This window comes from Heptranchias perlo, chromosome 18 (assembly GCF_035084215.1).
Source record: "Heptranchias perlo isolate sHepPer1 chromosome 18, sHepPer1.hap1, whole genome shotgun sequence".
Classification (NCBI taxonomy): Eukaryota; Metazoa; Chordata; class Chondrichthyes; order Hexanchiformes; family Hexanchidae; genus Heptranchias; species Heptranchias perlo.
The window spans coordinates 23,996,072-24,013,754 of record NC_090342.1 but is presented as its reverse complement, the minus strand read 5'-3'; the positions used below and the strand labels follow the sequence as shown (position 1 = coordinate 24,013,754).

At 38.7% G+C, this 17,683-nt stretch overlaps 1 protein-coding gene across 1 annotated transcript in view; it reads left to right on the top strand.

Annotated features, from left to right (window-relative positions):
• cftr (CF transmembrane conductance regulator) overlaps positions 1 to 17,088 on the top strand; it is a 117,641-nt gene extending 100,553 nt beyond the window's left edge. Inside the window, exons 19-27 of the mRNA XM_067999536.1 lie at positions 3,380 to 3,530; positions 6,152 to 6,379; positions 7,688 to 7,788; positions 8,789 to 9,025; positions 9,966 to 10,121; positions 10,648 to 10,737; positions 12,491 to 12,663; positions 13,131 to 13,236; positions 13,941 to 17,088. Coding sequence (XP_067855637.1) covers positions 3,380 to 3,530; positions 6,152 to 6,379; positions 7,688 to 7,788; positions 8,789 to 9,025; positions 9,966 to 10,121; positions 10,648 to 10,737; positions 12,491 to 12,663; positions 13,131 to 13,236; positions 13,941 to 14,147 — 1,449 coding nt within the window. The 3' untranslated portion in view covers positions 14,148 to 17,088. The remainder of the gene's footprint in view (positions 1 to 3,379; positions 3,531 to 6,151; positions 6,380 to 7,687; positions 7,789 to 8,788; positions 9,026 to 9,965; positions 10,122 to 10,647; positions 10,738 to 12,490; positions 12,664 to 13,130; positions 13,237 to 13,940) is intronic.
• The last annotated feature ends 595 nt before the right edge of the window (positions 17,089 to 17,683 follow it).

Below are 17,683 nucleotides of genomic sequence, written 5' to 3'. Positions count from 1 at the left end.
CTGTCAATCACCCGAGAGAATGGGCAGATACTTTGCTCCCAAGCTTCTTTCAATGCTGCACTTGACCCCAGTGCTAAGTTTATAAGAACTGTCCAGAGTGCCTTGCCCTTTGATTTTCACAGTCTCCTTGATAGCATAGCGGAGATTGTGAACACTTAACATGTTCGCTCATTGTAGAGCAGCAATCAATTAAGTGTACAGAATACTGAGCTATATTGGATTCAGTTCTGGTCACTGAGGCACAAGGGAAAGATCCAAACCCTGGAGATGGTGCAGAGACAGGTCACAATGCTGATCCCTAATCTGAGGACTAAGTCAAGAGGATAAGCTACAAAAACATGGGACTCTTCAGCATTAAAGCAAGCAAATGAAAGGGGACTTTATGCAGGTATACAAGATGCTGAATGTAATAGAAGCAGTTAGATACTGCAGTTGTGGGATCATAGGTTTCTATGGAAGGAAGAGCAAGATGGGCAAATCTCTACCTATCTTTGTGAACCTAACATATGGGCCAAAGATAAATTTATTGATATTGAAATACAACGGCAAACATTAGTAATGGGAAAATACGAGGAATACATCAGTTGCTTATTGTCAGGTTAGGTATAAGGATGACATATGATAACCACCACTAAAGACCATGGGCTCAATTTTAAAAGCCAAGTCAGAGTGCATTGGGGGTGGTGGGGCAAAGAAAATCGGAGAAATCCGGAGCAGGAACGAATCCCGGCTCCAACCCATTGACTTCCGCTTTTGACCCAGTCATCTGGGTGCGTGTGCCGTTCACGAACCCGGAAGTCCCACCAACTTTAATTGGCAGCCGGACGATATTTAAAGCAGCAAATGTATCTCATTGGGGTACTTAAGGTAGTTTATTGTTTGCCCTTTGGGCAGTTAAAACGATTTTGACCTTACCTGGGCGGCTTTCCCACAGCTTCCGATTCAGGCCTGGTGAAAAATAGACTAAATAAATTAAATAAAATTACATTTCACATTGTAAAAAACAAACATACCTTCCAAAGATGTCACCTCCCCCCCAACCTCGCGATGTCCGATGTCACTTGCACCCCCTCCGATGGCCGATATCACCTTCACCCCCCCCCCCCCGATGTCGGATGTGTCTTTCACCCCCCCCCCTCCAATGACCGATATCTCCCTCCCCGATGTCCAATGTCTCCGACCTCTCCCCCCGATCTTTGTCTCCCCCCATCTCTCTCCCAATGGCCGATGAGGTCTCTCTCTCTCTCTTTCTTTCTTTCTTTCTTTCCCCCACACTCCCCCCCCGCCCACCTTGGATGTGCAGCTCCTGTCGGCAGCCAGCCTGTCAATCAGGCTGTCTGCCTGGCGCCAAACCCCCGGCACTCTTCCCGCTGGCCTTTTAAAATTGAGCCCCATATAACTACATAGCTCTATAGTGGATCTCTGTGCTTATCCATTCTAATGCAGCAGTTTCTCTAGGATGCTATGGGCTATGGGCATTCTTGTAGCATGTCAGCTCCATACTATTGGGAATGCTATGACTGGAATACTTACAATCTATTCGCAGACATTCATTGTACTTCTTTATTTGCTTTGTCCTTTCCAGTCATTGCTGAGTACTTGTTCAAAGTTAACAAAGACTTAAAGCATTTGGCTCAAAAATGGTAAAGACTTAAGCTGGTCACTTTCTTGTCCTCCTGGTTAGCGATCATTAACTGGCAGAAAGGGTCTAAAGAAGAAAGGGATAAAATATGTAAACAGAGGAGAAGTTCAGAATATAGAATCCACACTCTGAATGTTAGTGTCACAATGTTAGTCTTCGAGTCCCTCATCATAAGGACTGCTTTATTCAATGATGAAATGCAGTGAACAAATAATGGGAGCAGTGTTGGTGACATTAGAATCATAGGGGCTGATTTTCATCCCAGTTTTCTGGTGGGAATGGAATTGTAACATGCTCAAATTCGAAATGTAGAATTTACCGTCATGCTCCCATCGTTGTTTTGCCTGCCGCCATTTTGATTGGGGCTTTCAGATAGGTGGCCAAAACATCCACTGGCTGGAGCCTCGTTATATCTTGCAAATCGGGGTCCAATGACATCAGTAGGACACCAATGCAATTTTCCGCTACCAATGGGTGGCACAAACAATGCTAATGGAAAATACCTATGAGACAGAAATTCTTATTTCTAACATCTATGAGACAGATAGATAGAAAAGAAAACATCCATTTTTTCCCCTCATTCAACATTGTAAAAACAACACAAGTTGAATTTTGAAAGTGAACAAAGCCTCTTTGATGGAATCAGGAAGGCCAGGTTGGAGGGAAACTAAGGGTAAGGGGCCCAGGCCTCTCATCACCCACGTTTGGGAGGAGCAAGTGGTGGTGGAGGAAAGGTAAGGGTGAGGTGAATGATGATGGATAAAAGGGAAAGGAAGGATTATAGGGGTTGAGTAGGTAATTCAAAGGGGAATGGGTAGTGAGAATGTGAAAATGTGAGAGTTGTATTGGGAGCAAGGGGGAGTGTTTGGGTAGGGAACGGGATGGGAGTCCCTGAGGGCCACATTTTCCCTGCAACCCTTATCCCAAATACAGCCTCTGGTGGGTTCTTGCCCTGCCATACCACGCCTATCACTTGCCACTTTCCACCTAAAAGGAAAGAAGAAAATAAAAAGACAGAAGCAGAAGAGGACAGAGAAGGAAAAAGAAGAATTAAGGATAGAAAAGCAGTAGAGAAGAGAAAGAGAGACACAGAATCAGAAGAGGAGAGACAGTGAGAGTCAGCAACGTGGAGAAATCAGAGACAGGAAAGAGAGTGATCATATTCTCTGATTTAACATGTGCAATGCCACTTGAGATTGACCAGTGGTAAATAAGACTGAACTCGTGTTTCATCTAGGTAGTCTGTTAAAAGCATGGAGACTAACATAAATATGATAATTAGCAATTGGGGCATTACATTAAACATTACATTATGCGTTTATGAATGGATGGATTCTGTTTTAGAATTCCTAAAATAAAGTTTATTTGGAGCACATGCAGCACCCTGGAGTGGGAGAACGCAAGTTTCGTTTTCATGCCACTTATTTTTAACTGCGTTGTTATGGACAAGATCTGTGAGGAAGCCAGGAACCTTCCCACAGGAGGACAGCAAATATTCGACAGGGCGTCTTCATCAAATCAAACCTAGATTAGCCTTTTGGGCAAGGGCAGTATTACCAGAGATACGGGAGCAGGCTATCTACTCTGCCTCTTGGACCCAGATGGTGTATGACCTCTGGGGACCACCAAAGGAGGAAAACTAGGGGAAAATCCGAACTCTTTGGCCCTTATTATTTGTTAATTGTTTTTTAATTAATGAAATGCTATAAGTTTAATGGTTTTACATTCCATTTGCAGTTGATACTGATTGTGGTGGGGGCCATCAGTGTGGTATCTGTGTTACAACCCTACACTCTGTTGGCTGCAATCCCCGTGGCAGTTATTTTCATAATGTTGAGGGCCTACTTCCTCCGCACATCACAGCAGCTGAAGCAGCTGGAATCTGAAGGTAAGCACAGATACGAACAGATACAAACCTCTCTGGAAATCCAGTGGGGAATTACATTAGGACACATTCTGCTGCAATAATAAATCATAAAACAAAATCACTGCATGGATGGGGTCTGTCTCTTTTAGGACTCCAGGGTACAGACTTGAATCCAGGTACCCTCAGAGTTGTATTTGATTATCATGCTAGGGACAAGACCAGTTTTCAATGGTTGATCTTTCTAATCCATAGTATCAGCATAAAAGGGGAAATCCATGCAATGGACTGGGAGATTTGTAAACTTAATTCTGTATAACTTACCTGCAGTCTGGCTCTTGAAAATAAAAAGAAACAACTAGAAGACCCAATTTTCTACCAGGTGATATGTTCATTCATTACAATGCCAACAATTTATCCTACATTATTAATTTGAGCATATTTTCTAAAAACAAAGGTCCAGTAAGTATTCCATGATTTTTCTGTATGAATCTTGGATAATTTTTACATCCGAATGACTCAATAATTTCTTTTACATTTTAACTGATATTTCTGATCCAGTTGTGAACATACTGCAGGACCCATTCTATTCATCTTAATCTCTTTTACAATCAATTTTATGTTTATGTGACTTGCAACATGCTGATGCAATGAAAACTGAGGTAACCCAATTTTATAACCACCAGAGAAAGAGAGGAGACTTTTTTCTCAGCAGCCTATGTAGGATTTGAACTTAGGATCTAGAAATGAAAGTGTCCTATTCCACTGGACAAACCCAGTCACCCTAAAGGTTTTCATTCATATTTTATATATTTCTAATAATTTTGTGACTTTTTTTTCCAGCTGCCACGCTTCATATTTAAGGCACTCTATTCCCCTCACCCAATGAATTCTGATATTAATTGCTCGTCAGACATGGGGGTAAATTTCCTTGTGCCTTTCAGTGGATCAGCAGTGCATAAATGATGCAGGAAATTATTTTTGGCAGGAAAATCAGGCAGGAGTTATGAAAACACTTGAAAATGCTTCCTTGAGCTACCTCGTGCTTTTGAACCTTCCCGCGATCTGCCCGCCGAGTCCTGGCTGATCTCATTTGCATAAGTCAAAATGAGGACCAGGGGCACAGCAGCTTCAAGCCATAGTGCAAAATGTTGAGTTCGAACCCCCCTTAACCAGAGTGCACTGTGATGGGTTAGATGTGTAAGTGTCGATTTAAGAAAGTAAAGTTTGTCCTGGTGCCCAGGTTGGGCAAGGAATAAAAGAAAGAGAGTCCAGTGTCTTACCTTGCCTGCCCTGGTGAGGTTGTCGAACTTTTTTCAGTATTGGTCTGCAACCCTGCAGGTCACTGTCGGTGTCCCCACCTTCCAGGTGGTACAAATGATATTTCTGGCTGGCTTGCTGTCACAGACATTCAATATCATTACCATCACCAAATCCCCCCCTCACCCCGATCCACATCCTGGGAATCACCATTGATCAGAAACTCAACTAGACCAGCCACATAAATGCTGCGCCTATTAGAGCAGGTGAGACTTGGTATTCTGCGCTGAGTAGCTCACCTCCTGACTCCCCAAAACCTCTCCACTGCCTACAAGGCACAAGTCAGGAGCGTGATGGAATACTCTTCACTTGCCTGGACGGGTAAAGCTGCAACAACACTCAAGAAGCTCAACATCATTCAGGAAAAAGCAGTCTGCCGATTGGCACCCCATTAACCAGCTTAAACATCCACTCCCCCCACCACCGGCGTACAGAATGCACTGCAGCAAGTTGTCAAGGCGTCTTCGGCAGCACCTCTCTAATCCGTAACCTATGCCAACAAGAAGGACAAGGGCAGCAGGTACGTGAGAACACCATCGCCTCCAAGTTCCCCTCAATGTCACACACCATCCTGACTTGCGCAAATATCACCGTTATATATGACTTGCGCATATATCACTCCCTACATAACAGCACAGTGGGAGAACCTTCACCATACGGACTGCAACCATTTAAGAAGAAGGACCACCACCACCTTTTCAAGGACAACTAAGGATAGGCAAATGCTGGCTTTGCCAGCAACGCCCATATCCTGAGAATGAATAAACAAAAAGATACCCAGGAGTCTGTACGTCTGTACCTTCTTAATTCAATCTCCTTGAGGAAGGCTTGGAGGTCTGAGTCAGAAGAATTCTGCGTCGTTCTTCTGTGCCTGGGTACCATGCCCTGATGCATTGTTTGGCTACTTGCATCACAGTAGACATTTTTGAAAAATCAGTGAAAAGATTGACGAGTCATGCAGTGAAGTTATCGGAGAGTCGAGTGAGTGAGCCAAGCTCTTTACCTCGTTGTCCCACAGTCTGGTGCTGAAATGTGCAGACTGTACTGCCTTTTTAAAGGCTGCATTCTGATCCACTTCAGCCGCTTACACCCATTTTACACGGGATTTAAGCCAGTCATTCCTCCATTGGGTATGCAGATAAGTTGACCCAGTAAACCCTCGTGTCAATCCCTCTCCTGATCCCCAGCGGGTGTAAATCTTTTTTCAAATAGCATAACAGCAACGCAACTTACTGCATGGAAATTCTCCCCATAGTCTCAGCTCTAAGCCACAATTGGAGATCATCCTAATAACAATATCTGTGTTTACCTCTGTTTGCTTACAGCTCGCAGCCCTATTTTCAGCCATCTCATCACATCCTTGAGAGGACTGTGGACAGTAAGAGCATTTGGCCGCCAGTCTTACTTTGAAACACTTTTTCACAAGGCTTTGAATCTCCATACTGCAAACTGGTTTCTCTACCTCTCAACACTGCGTTGGTTCCAGATGAGGATTGACATTGTATTTGTCCTCTTCTTTATCGCAGTTACTTTCATCTCAATAGCAACACACAGTAAGTTGTTGAGATAAAAAGAAAAAATATACAGCACATCCATCAGCACCAAAGAGAATTGCTTGGTTAATGTTTCAGGTGTAGACCCTTCATCAGAAGTCCTTGTGACCATTTATCTGAACTTAATTGATGTCATTGTCCTTTATCATTCTTTTATATTAAAAGCACTAAGTCAATATTAAGAAATGTAATTGGAATATAATAGCTAGAAGAGACATTTCTTCTTAGGCCTTAAATTCCTTACCACAACCTTTTAAAATAATACATGCATGCGAGTAAATATTGGCCCCAAAATCTGCAGGGTAGCACATTTTGGTGTAAGTATTGAGCTGCTCAGCCCTGACGCCTGCCTTCTGACCCTTCCTAGGTTCATGGGATTGGGGGAGGTCCCACATTTTAAATGTCTTTGGTGAGCTAGGGGTGCATCTAGGGTGCCCCGCAACCTATGTCAAAGAGGCTAGAAAGTCCAGTTGAAGAGTCTCAATGCCAGGAGAGGGGTACTGCGGAACCTCCCCCAAGAAATATCTTGCAGTTAACCCTGTGTACCCCATTATAAAGGGGCCACCATTAAATCAATGCATCTTTTTAATCTTTGCGGATCCAGGCCATAATTATGGCCGGGTGCGCCAACCATATGCCAGATCCCGAAGGAAGCCCCAGGGGATGAGAACTCTGTCATTTGGAGTCTCCACCCCAGCCCTGCTTCCCTTGCATCGATGGCTTTATAAGGGATGTGGGAGGTTCTACCACCACAAGGCCAACCTGCAAATTTGGCGCAAGGCTGAGACCCGACGTATCTCAGTCCCGGCCTAGTTTCTGGCTGTTCCAGTGGAGTCTCACTGAAATTACGGTCACGAATTTTTGGGAACATTAATTTTAAAATTTTACTTAATCTTTTCATGTAAATGAAATACTGGTAAATGTAATTAGGTGCCTCCTGAAATTTTTGCACCATATTTTTATATATATCACTTACTGGCCTAAAATGCTTATTTGGACCGTTATGCTTACGTAAATTAGAGTTTGATATGGCTGGTTCATTAAATACTGCAATGAGGCTTTAACAACAACTTTACTTGCATTTATGTAGCGCCTTTAACATAGGATAACATCCCGAGGCACTTCACAGAAGCGTAATCAGACAAAAAACCAAACCAAACAAGGGGCTATTAGGAGGGGTGCCTAAAAGATAGGTCAAAAGGTAGATTTGAAGGAAGGTCTTAAAGGAGAGAGCGATGAAGAGGTGGAAATGTTTAGGCAGGGAATTCCAGAGTTTTAAGAATTTACAAATCAAATTGTTTTCTTTAGATGTCGGGGAAGGAAAAGTTGGAATTATCCTCACCTTAGCCATGAATATCACGAGCACTCTGCAGTGGGCCGTCAATTCAAGCATAGACGTGGATAGTCTGGTAAAGAATATACATCTAATTTTTAGATATTTAATAATTCATGAAGTAATATCACAATACAAAGCACTGATCTAATGATAGATATGATGATCCATTGTCAAGGTTCTGTGGAAAGACTTGTTTATTATGATTTGCTGCTGAAAATCTAAAATGTACGTGAATACACAGAGAAACACATGATCAGTAGCTGAGGAACATAGGAACCAGGAGTAGGCCATTCGACTGAAGATAGTTTTATATTTAGATTATGGTAAAAATGGCAACATTATAGACGTCAAGCAAGGCTCCATTGGGAGAGAAAATCAGACTGTCATACCAGAGACTTGTACACATCCCAGTAGCTGGTTGTAGAGTGATACTGGGGAATGCCTGAGTGAAGATCACCCTTACACCAGCCCAAGGATGATGTGCAAAGCAGACAAAATAGAAAAGAGAAGAAAAGAAAAATGCCTTTTAAATATAGAAGAGGACATCACACTCTGAAAAAAATTGTAAAATTCTAAGCAATATAATCAAGAGAGAATGCCTATTATCACGTGAAGGCAGTGAGACATACAACAATTAGCTATAAAATTAATTGTATTAAGCTGCTCTTGACTGAATGTCAGCTGTATGTTGGTTTGCATTTGTAACAAAAAGCTTTAGTTAACTCATGACCATCTGTGTTACAAGTTCCAACTGTGAGAATCAAAGTCAAGAACTTTCAGCCTTTAATGTACAAGTCTTCATGATTCATTATTGTCAAATGGTTCTTAAGAACTTATATTTCTCAAACTCACCAAGTTGTACTTTATCTGCCATTGCATACCTGTTTATAATGCACTACAGCATGTAAAATATCATAAACCCAAAAAATTAAATTTGTCAAGTCATTGAATTTGGGTGAATTAAAATTTCACAAGTTTAAAAGAGGGTCAATCATAATTGAGAATCAATTAAATCTGTGGAACCCTTAAGCTTGTACACCTATAATGATCCTTAATAATGTTCTTGCCTCCAGATGCGGTCTGTAAGTCGTATTTTTAAATACATTGACATACCCCCGGAAGGATCTGAAACCAAGAACCGACAAAATGTCAACAACTCCTCGGATGTGCTTGTAATTGAAAACAAGCATCTAACTAATGAGTGGCCATCTGGAGGCCAAATGATGGTGAACAACCTCACAGCCAAGTATACCAATGATGGGCGCGCAGTGCTGCAGGATCTTTCTTTCTCAGTAAATGCAGGACAAAGGGTAAGGCAGTAGATACATTCATTACAATGAAACTTTGTTCTTAGTATCTCCAATTTTTAGATTGTTTTTAGTATTGGGAGAACTCCTCAATACCAGCTCCTGAAAAGATGCACAGGAAAATGGCATTGCAAATTCATGAAACACAATTATATTATATTCCCAAAAATTAGGCATAAATGATTGATTGTGACTACAGCCAGATGGAAAGTGTCTGGAAAATTATTTAAGCTTTTTTATTAAATAGAATTACCAGGGGAAAGCATTTGGTACACTGCAGATACATCACTAAATATCCAAAAGTAATAACTTTTAAATGTTAAAATATATGCCCAATATTCAAAAGTTAACATTTTTAATAATTCCATGGACTTTTCCAATACTGATGCCCTTCTAGCATTAATCTTTCTGCTCAGAACCGACTACATTCAATTTAACCTCTATGTTCACTCTGAACAGTGAGATAGACTTTCTATAGGATTTCACAGGCAGTTCTTTTTGAATACCAAATTATTGAATTACCAATACCTTTCAAACAGTCTGAGCCAGCAGACTCCCTTAGGGTTCTTCAGTAATTTAGGCAGTTTTTATGCAGTTTGTGTGCAGCCATGTTGAAAATCTGATGCAAGTTGCAAGTACCAGCATTTGAATCATTGGGAAATCATTTCAGATAAATAGCTTGAGTAAACAGTCTATTTTATTATAAAACCTAATGCCATCTGTAAGCAAAAGGCTCCAAATGTTTACTTGCAGCAGTTATTTGCATTAACAGTTGTTTGATGAGTCACTTCTGAGACACTGAAAACTGCTACAAATCATTTGCCCTGCAACAAAATTTAATTACATTTCTTCCATATTATACTTAACTTTTCAAATGCATCCAGTCCATTACATGTGTTAATTTAGTCTGTTATTAAGCACTACGCTCTGCATGCAATAACAGGTTGGACTGCTGGGACGCACAGGTGCTGGGAAAAGCACATTACTTTCTGCTCTCTTGCGTCTCTTATCTACTGAAGGGGAAATACAGATTGATGGGATTTCCTGGAATTCAGTCCCTTTGCAAAAATGGAGGAAAGCATTTGGTGTCATCCCACAGGTAATGCATTTAAACATGAATTTGAATAGAAGTCATGCAGTAATTCCAATACTCTGAACAGCACATCAGTGATGTTCCCTTAATGATTTTCTTTCATAATTGTGAGTACAATAATATTGGACATTTTAACGTGTTTTATACTAGACTGGGGATAAAGATTAAAGCACAAGTTGGAAGAGGTTTTATATTCAAGGAGAAAATTAGAATTATTTTCCTTGGGTAATAGTTGTTTCAAGAATATGGGATTTTCATCAACTCAGTACATGCCCTATCTATCATACATTTAAAACGGTACACACAAAAAATGTAGAACAATGTAAGCATTTAGCACATGAGCCCGGCTGATGCTATGCTATGATCAGGCCTATATGTGTGCCTAAACAATAGAGGATGAGCCGAGTGGCTTTCTCTTTTTCCTACCTTCTCATCCTATGATGACATATTGATGATGATGTCCATCAGAACTGTAATAAACTTGTACAAAGCCACTCAGAAAACAACTGTAATTCAATATTCCACCGTACAGAAAGTCTTTGTGTTCTCTGGGACCTTCCGGAAGAACCTGGATCCTTATGAACAGTGGAGTGATGAGGAGATCTGGAAAGTCACTGAAGAGGTAAACCAGAAGTCATTTTTTGGGTAATAATTATAAATACTGTGCATCATTCATTATCCTAGAAGAACTGAAACCATGCTTAAAATATGCCCAATTTCATAATAAATAATTCTAATTTGATTGGATTTTCTCAGGCTATGAATAATGTTCTTTTCATCAAGTTAAAAAATGACTAAGGCATTGGAAAATCTATTCCAAAACTCACTGCATGATTATTTTGCCCTCTGCATATATCTGTTGTGATTGTATTGAATTGGGTGTTAATCATCTGTTGCAGATGAATTCTTCTCAGGTGAACAACATCAAAGTCAGAGTTCTTAATCTATCACTAAATTTTTGTTTCCTAATGTATTTTTTTTAAAGAAAAGTACTTCCATTTTCTCCCAATCCCTATTGAAAGCTTTGACTCTCTGCTGGGGCACAGCTGCATGGATGTTATCCAGCAACTTATCCAAATGATCGATATTCATCTTTGATCCTTGACAATGACTATTTTCCACTTTAGGGCATCACTGCTGAGTCCAATCCTGTTCTCACTTGATATCTACACATGCATTTCCAGCAGGGTTGCTGAACAACAATAAATAGTGGGAATCCTGGCTGATTTTTCTCTCTAATCCAGGGATGCTGAGGCCAATCCTACTGCAGTTCTGACTGAGACTAGGTAACTCAACACAGACCAGGGATCCTGGTCCATATAGCTGAGCTACTCACTAGATAATGACTTATTTTATGGCTGACATTTCCATGTAAATAACTTATTTGCTTATCACAAAATAGTCCAATAAATTCAAATCCCATTGTAAAAATCGAAGATTTAAATGCTTCAATTTTCGTATGAAAAATACAGTGGAATTAAAAGTTCCATTAAACATCAGCTTAGTTTATTATTTTTTGATACTTGTACATTCACATGGGACATGAACAGGAAGAAAGATTAGAGTTCATAAGAATGAACGTGCGTGGAAAAATTAATAATGAATTATTGATTAGATGCTAAGTAGGTTCACTTGTGTATGAAAATGTCTAAAATAATCCATTACTATACAAGTAGTTAATAAATGTTGGTATTTCAGATATCAATTGCTGACGGCAAGTCAACTGAATGAGTGGAAAAGTAGAAAGAAAGAAGTTAGGACATGCAGTAATAAGAGGGGACTTGTGCTCTTAGTGCCAATGGAGCAAAAACAAATGAGTAACTGAAGAATGATCATAGTGATTTGACACAAATGATTCAACAATTCTGTTCAGAGTATTAATACAATGTAGTGCCATGCAGTATCAAATATTTTAATATTATGAGTTTGGGTGCACTTGACCATTATCAGCCTACACCATTACAATCTGCCCTTGTTGAGTTGGGAGTGGAACTGGGACTGGACCCTGATTCTGGCAGCAGAAGTCAGTTTAACCGTGGCAAAGAGCTCAAACATGGCAAGAAGCTCATGAAAACTCACACATTATTTCCTTTAAAGTTCACAATTGTCTCTTCTTCCAACTGATTTACTGTAAAGTTAGTCTGCTATGGTACAGTGTTATACAAAAGATCTACAGGCTAAATGGAGCAAAATATAGATAATCCTTATGAAGTAAACTATACATCACCCAGAGGTTCAGAGAGGAAAGTGAAATATAAATTAATCTTCTTTGAATTAAAGGGATCTATTCAGATTCTATATGAATTTCCATAGTTCTATCTGTTTGCAACCAGGTTCCACAGATTGGCTTATTGTTGCTAATTATATTACTGCAGGTTGGCTTGAAATCAATGATTGAGCAATTTCCAGATAATCTTAACTTTGTTTTGGTGGATGGTGGCTATATCCTCAGCAATGGCCACAAACAACTCATGTGTTTGGCTCGATCCATTCTCAGCAAGGCCAAAATTCTACTTCTGGATGAACCTACTGCTCATTTGGACCCTGTGTAAGTTTGATCTACAAAGTGTGAATAGACTGAAACTATGGTGAATAGAAGTAGCTGATGGACTCTGAAAAGACAACAAATAATTGACATTCTTCTTGCTCACTTTTAGATTTCACTTGTCTTGAAGTTAATATATTTACTGCTGAATGGTTGGCATACCAGATTTGATTCTCTGCTTTTAAAAAACATATATTTTGTACCATAATTATTTCCAATTTCATTTTGTAGTTTTTTAATTGATAACTGATATGAAACATATGCAGAGTGCTGTATAGAACGAATAGTACTGTGCAATGTAAATAGAAGAATGATAATTCTCAAAGGGTTATAGCTTTTATTTGATATCAAATCTATTCTTAGTAAGAGATTGATCACTTATTTAAATGTTAACATTAAAGATGAGTTTATGTTACATTAGATGTAAAATGTCGAATTAGATTCTAAATTTTCCATTTTTTTTGTGACAGAACATTCCAAATCATAAGGAAAACCCTCAAACATACTTTTTCAAACAGCACTGTTATACTCTCAGAACACAGAGTGGAAGCTCTCCTTGAATGCCAGCAATTTCTGGTTTGTCCTTTTGTTTGTCTTCTATCCCTTGTGTTCGGCATGGATGACATTTTTACATGAAGCAGAGTGAACAGCATGTATAGAAGTAGTTCATGGGTTCTTGACAGAAACATGGAAGCCTGGATTAAACACTAGACCTCCATTATAAACAAAGGGAAGGATATCACTACTGATTGCTATCAGATCATTGATAAGGATGGGAAACAAAATTGGATGCAGTGCACTTTTCGAAAGACTTGTACATTAGACTAGTTACCAGAACAACATTTTTATCATCACCCAAAGTTTGTGCCTTCTAAAGAAGTTGCACATCTAATTCACAAGTTCACCTGATATGCTACAAGAGACCAACTTCTCAATGTGACATTTTTTGTGATCTCTTCATGGGACTAATAGGCTGCTAAAAAGGGCTGTTTTGAAGAAAATAAATCATTTTCTAACAACTCATGATAAAATGATGAGGGCTGTTCACGCTCCTACCCCAGAGGCAGTTTGTATCCTGTTTGCCAATGCTTTTCACATTTTTTAGTCATTTTAGCAAAGAATCAGTTGAAAGTATTTTTAGTTACATTTTATATTGGACTTTACACTAATCAATTAAGACCTGAAAAAGTTAATAGTAAACCAGAATTAAACCTGATTGAAGATGACCTGTAATAGACACTATTGTCTAACAGCTAATTACATGTTTAATTTCATTTTAGGTAATTGAGGGATGTTCAGTTAAACAGTTTGATGCTCTGCAGAAACTTCTGACTGAAGCAAGCCTTTTCAAGCAGGTCTTTGGACATTTGGACCGTGCAAAGCTATTTACAGCTCACAGAAGGAACTCAAGCAAGAGGAAAACACGACCAAAAATAAGTGCCTTACAGGAGGAGGCAGAGGAAGACCTCCAAGAAACAAGGTTATAAAGCTACAGAGAACAAAATGCACAAAATACTCATGAAGATACTAAAAGCAGTTCCAAACAGAGAACTGTGACAGCTATATCTACAGCACAGAACACTCCATTACTCATAGAAACTGCTAGCTGAAAAAAGGTACCCTGATCAAGGATTTCATCAAACCTCAAGTATTTCGAGGGTGTAATTACATATTTGGACTGAAGTTAATCCACATTAAATACTGGATGACTGCACATGGGACCTAATGTAGTAAGACAGTTCGACAAAACTCGATTAGCTCAGCAAAGCTCCATTGAAATTAAGGGCTCCTCTGGTGATGATTAAGAGCCAACTATCTTCCATTGCTGCCAATACAGGAGCTTTGTCAGTCTTCAGTGTGGTGACATCACAGTCATAGTTTTTGGGGAGGTTTATGGCCATGGAAATAAAGTCAATGTCGGCACCCAACTAAGAGTCTTATACTTGCACACATCATTTGCTGATGGTGCCCTATGATATTCAATTATGTGCCATCCACATAACAAAGCATGAGAAGGGTCAAAAGGTTTGCAACTGAGGAAATTCATTGTAGAGTTGTTCTTCTTGTGTTGCTCTAAGCCTTGTATTTAAATAGTAATTCAGAAAGAAATGTGTAGAAGGCTTGAGATAACCTTGTATTTTTTGAACATTTATTCCAAATTATTGACCCTGCAAGGGCTATGGCAGCATTTTGCATCTATACAAAAATACAAGGTTACAATTTTTATATTTATTCAGTGATTATTAGAGAGTATTCTGTAGTCATCCAACCCCATCCCAAAAGTGGCATAAACAATTTACATTCTCCAGTATATCTAGTTTTGCAGAAAATCATTTAAAAAAAAATTAATTCTCAGGATGTGGGCGTCGCTGGCAAGGCCAGCATTTATTGCCCATCCCTAGTTGCTCTTGAGAAGGTGGTGGTGTTCCTTCTTGAACCTCTGCAACCCATGTGGTGAAAGTGCTCCCACAATGCTGTTTGGGAGGGAGTCCTAGGATTTTGACCCAGTGACCGTGAAGGAACGGTGATAGATGTTCAAGTTGGGATGGTGTGTGACTTGGTGCCCTTTGCCTTCTATGTAGTGGAGGTCATGGGAGCTGTTTTATGGTAGAAAATAATATTTAAAATTTTCTACTCAAATTAAAATGAAGTAATGGTCACTCATCCTTCTGTTTTACAACTGTCCCACCGAAGAAAAATGAGATGTGTCATAAACTAAGATAATGGCTGTGTAACAGACACAGATTCTCATGCGGGAGACAAAGTGAGAAAATGTCTCCAAATACTCATTTAATGCAAAACTATTTTTACAGTTCAAGCCTAATCTTTACCAGCAATAACTTTTTTTTTGTATTTTAATACCTTTGGACATTTATAATCTTAAGCTGTGTTCAGTATTTAAAAAGGAAAAAACACTTCATCTCTTGCACTGTAAACAAATGTATACTTTTTATATAACTTTGATCAATATTTTAAAAATTACTTGTGGTTTCTTAATGCTAGGAATCTCGAAGTAAAGTTGCCGTTGGAATTTAAATGGTACTGTAAACTATTTAATGCAAAGAATAATTTGCTTTTCAATTCTTCCATTAAACTTAGAACTGCCTACATGTTGGGCTTAATGCAGATATGTTAGAAGCAAGGAAATAGCCATTAGTTTTGTTTGAAATTACTACTTTGTGTGACCAACATATTCTGCAAAACTCAAGGCTAAGTAATTAGTATATGTTGGGAACTTTATTTAATCACTTTGAAGAGATAGTAGTGTTTATGTGAAACAAAGATTGTGTATAATAAAAATGTTCCAATGACACACATGTTACATAACCTGTTTCATTTTAACTCTGGAGTAACTGTACAAACCACACCACTTTCTCATTCTTCAAGCTATTCACATAAAGATAGTCCTACACTTGTGTGATTAACTGTCCACAAATATCCAAATCTACACAGATATGAGAACACAAGGATTGGAAACAGATTATTTTCACTCAACTCAAATAGTCTGTGCTGGCTGCTTCTAACTATTTTCTCTATCTGGATGTGTGGTCATTTCATCCTTAATTAAAGACTCTAAAATTTTCCCTACTATAGATGTTAAACCAACTGGCCTGTAATTACACAGTTTAGTTCTGTGACCCTTTTTAAAAATGGCCACTCAGTCAATATAAGTAATGTTAACATGAACATTATATTGCTGTTTATAAAGTTCATTATTTCATTCTAATTATATTTAATAAAATACAAACTGCAAACTTTAGAGTAGATTGACAGTCGTTAAAATGAAGGAGGTGCAGGAATGAAGTACTTGGAGTTGTCATTTTCTGTGATTTGCTGTGAACTATGTAATAGTGATGATTACAAGATCAAGCATTGTTGTAATATAGGGAAACATGGCAGCCAATTTGCATGCAGCAAGGTCCCACAAACAGCAATGAGTTAATGACCAGATAATCTGTTTTAGTGATGTTGGTTGAGGGATAGATATTGGCCAGAATCCCAGGAGAATTTCCCTGCTCTTTGAATAGTGCCATAGGAACTTTTACGTCTATCAGATGGGGCCTTGGTTTAATGTCTCATCTGAAAGATGGCACCTCCAACAGTACAGCACTTCCTCAGCAATACACTGAGGTTATGTGCTCAGGTCCCTGGAATAGGTCTTGAACTCAAGACCTTCCAACTCAGAAGCGAGAGTGTTGCCACTGAAAGTTAATACCATTGAATTGCTGAAAGGATTCAAAACTCGGTTCTTGTATTACAAACAGTGCATATTAAAGCCACTAATTTATCACCATTATTCAGTTCAAGCACTAACAACCAGCATTGAACCATTTCCAAAGATTTCTATAATTAAAAATCAACTTAGCTTCATTTGGCTGATACTAGACTTCAACGTATTGATTGTATTACACACAGCAAAATGTAATGTACAGACTTCTGGATACTGTAACCACTCATCAATAATAATCAGTAATTTAAAAGTATGATACTCATTTGGTTCAGTGTTTCTTTTTAATTAAGTACTAAAATAGATTTTCTTATTTATAATCCTACTCAACATCAGAACCTGTATTTTGTGTAAGTTCATTACTGAGTGTTAAACTAATTTAATGGAGTACAGCAGTGTGTATTTATGTATGCACATACATAGGGGAGAGTAGTCTATTGGAGTAGTGTATATGTATAGAAAGACTAATATAATGGAGTACAGTGTTTGCATGTATGGAGAAACTGCATAGTTTTTTTTAAAAAAAAGAGTAACTATGAAATCGAACGAATTACTGAAGAATATTCAGGTACCGGAAAATGTTTTGAGATTTCTCATTATAGCTCTCAATCCAAACTTTCTCCACAACTGCATCTAATTACCTCAATCTTATTTATACCCTCTGCTTTAAATACTTTCCATTGTAACTTACTTTAAAACTCAAATTGCCCTTTGGATGAAAAAATTCTGACCTGATTTTTAATTTCTTAATTCTTTAACCAGTTTTCTGCTATTTGAACCATTCACCAAAGTGAA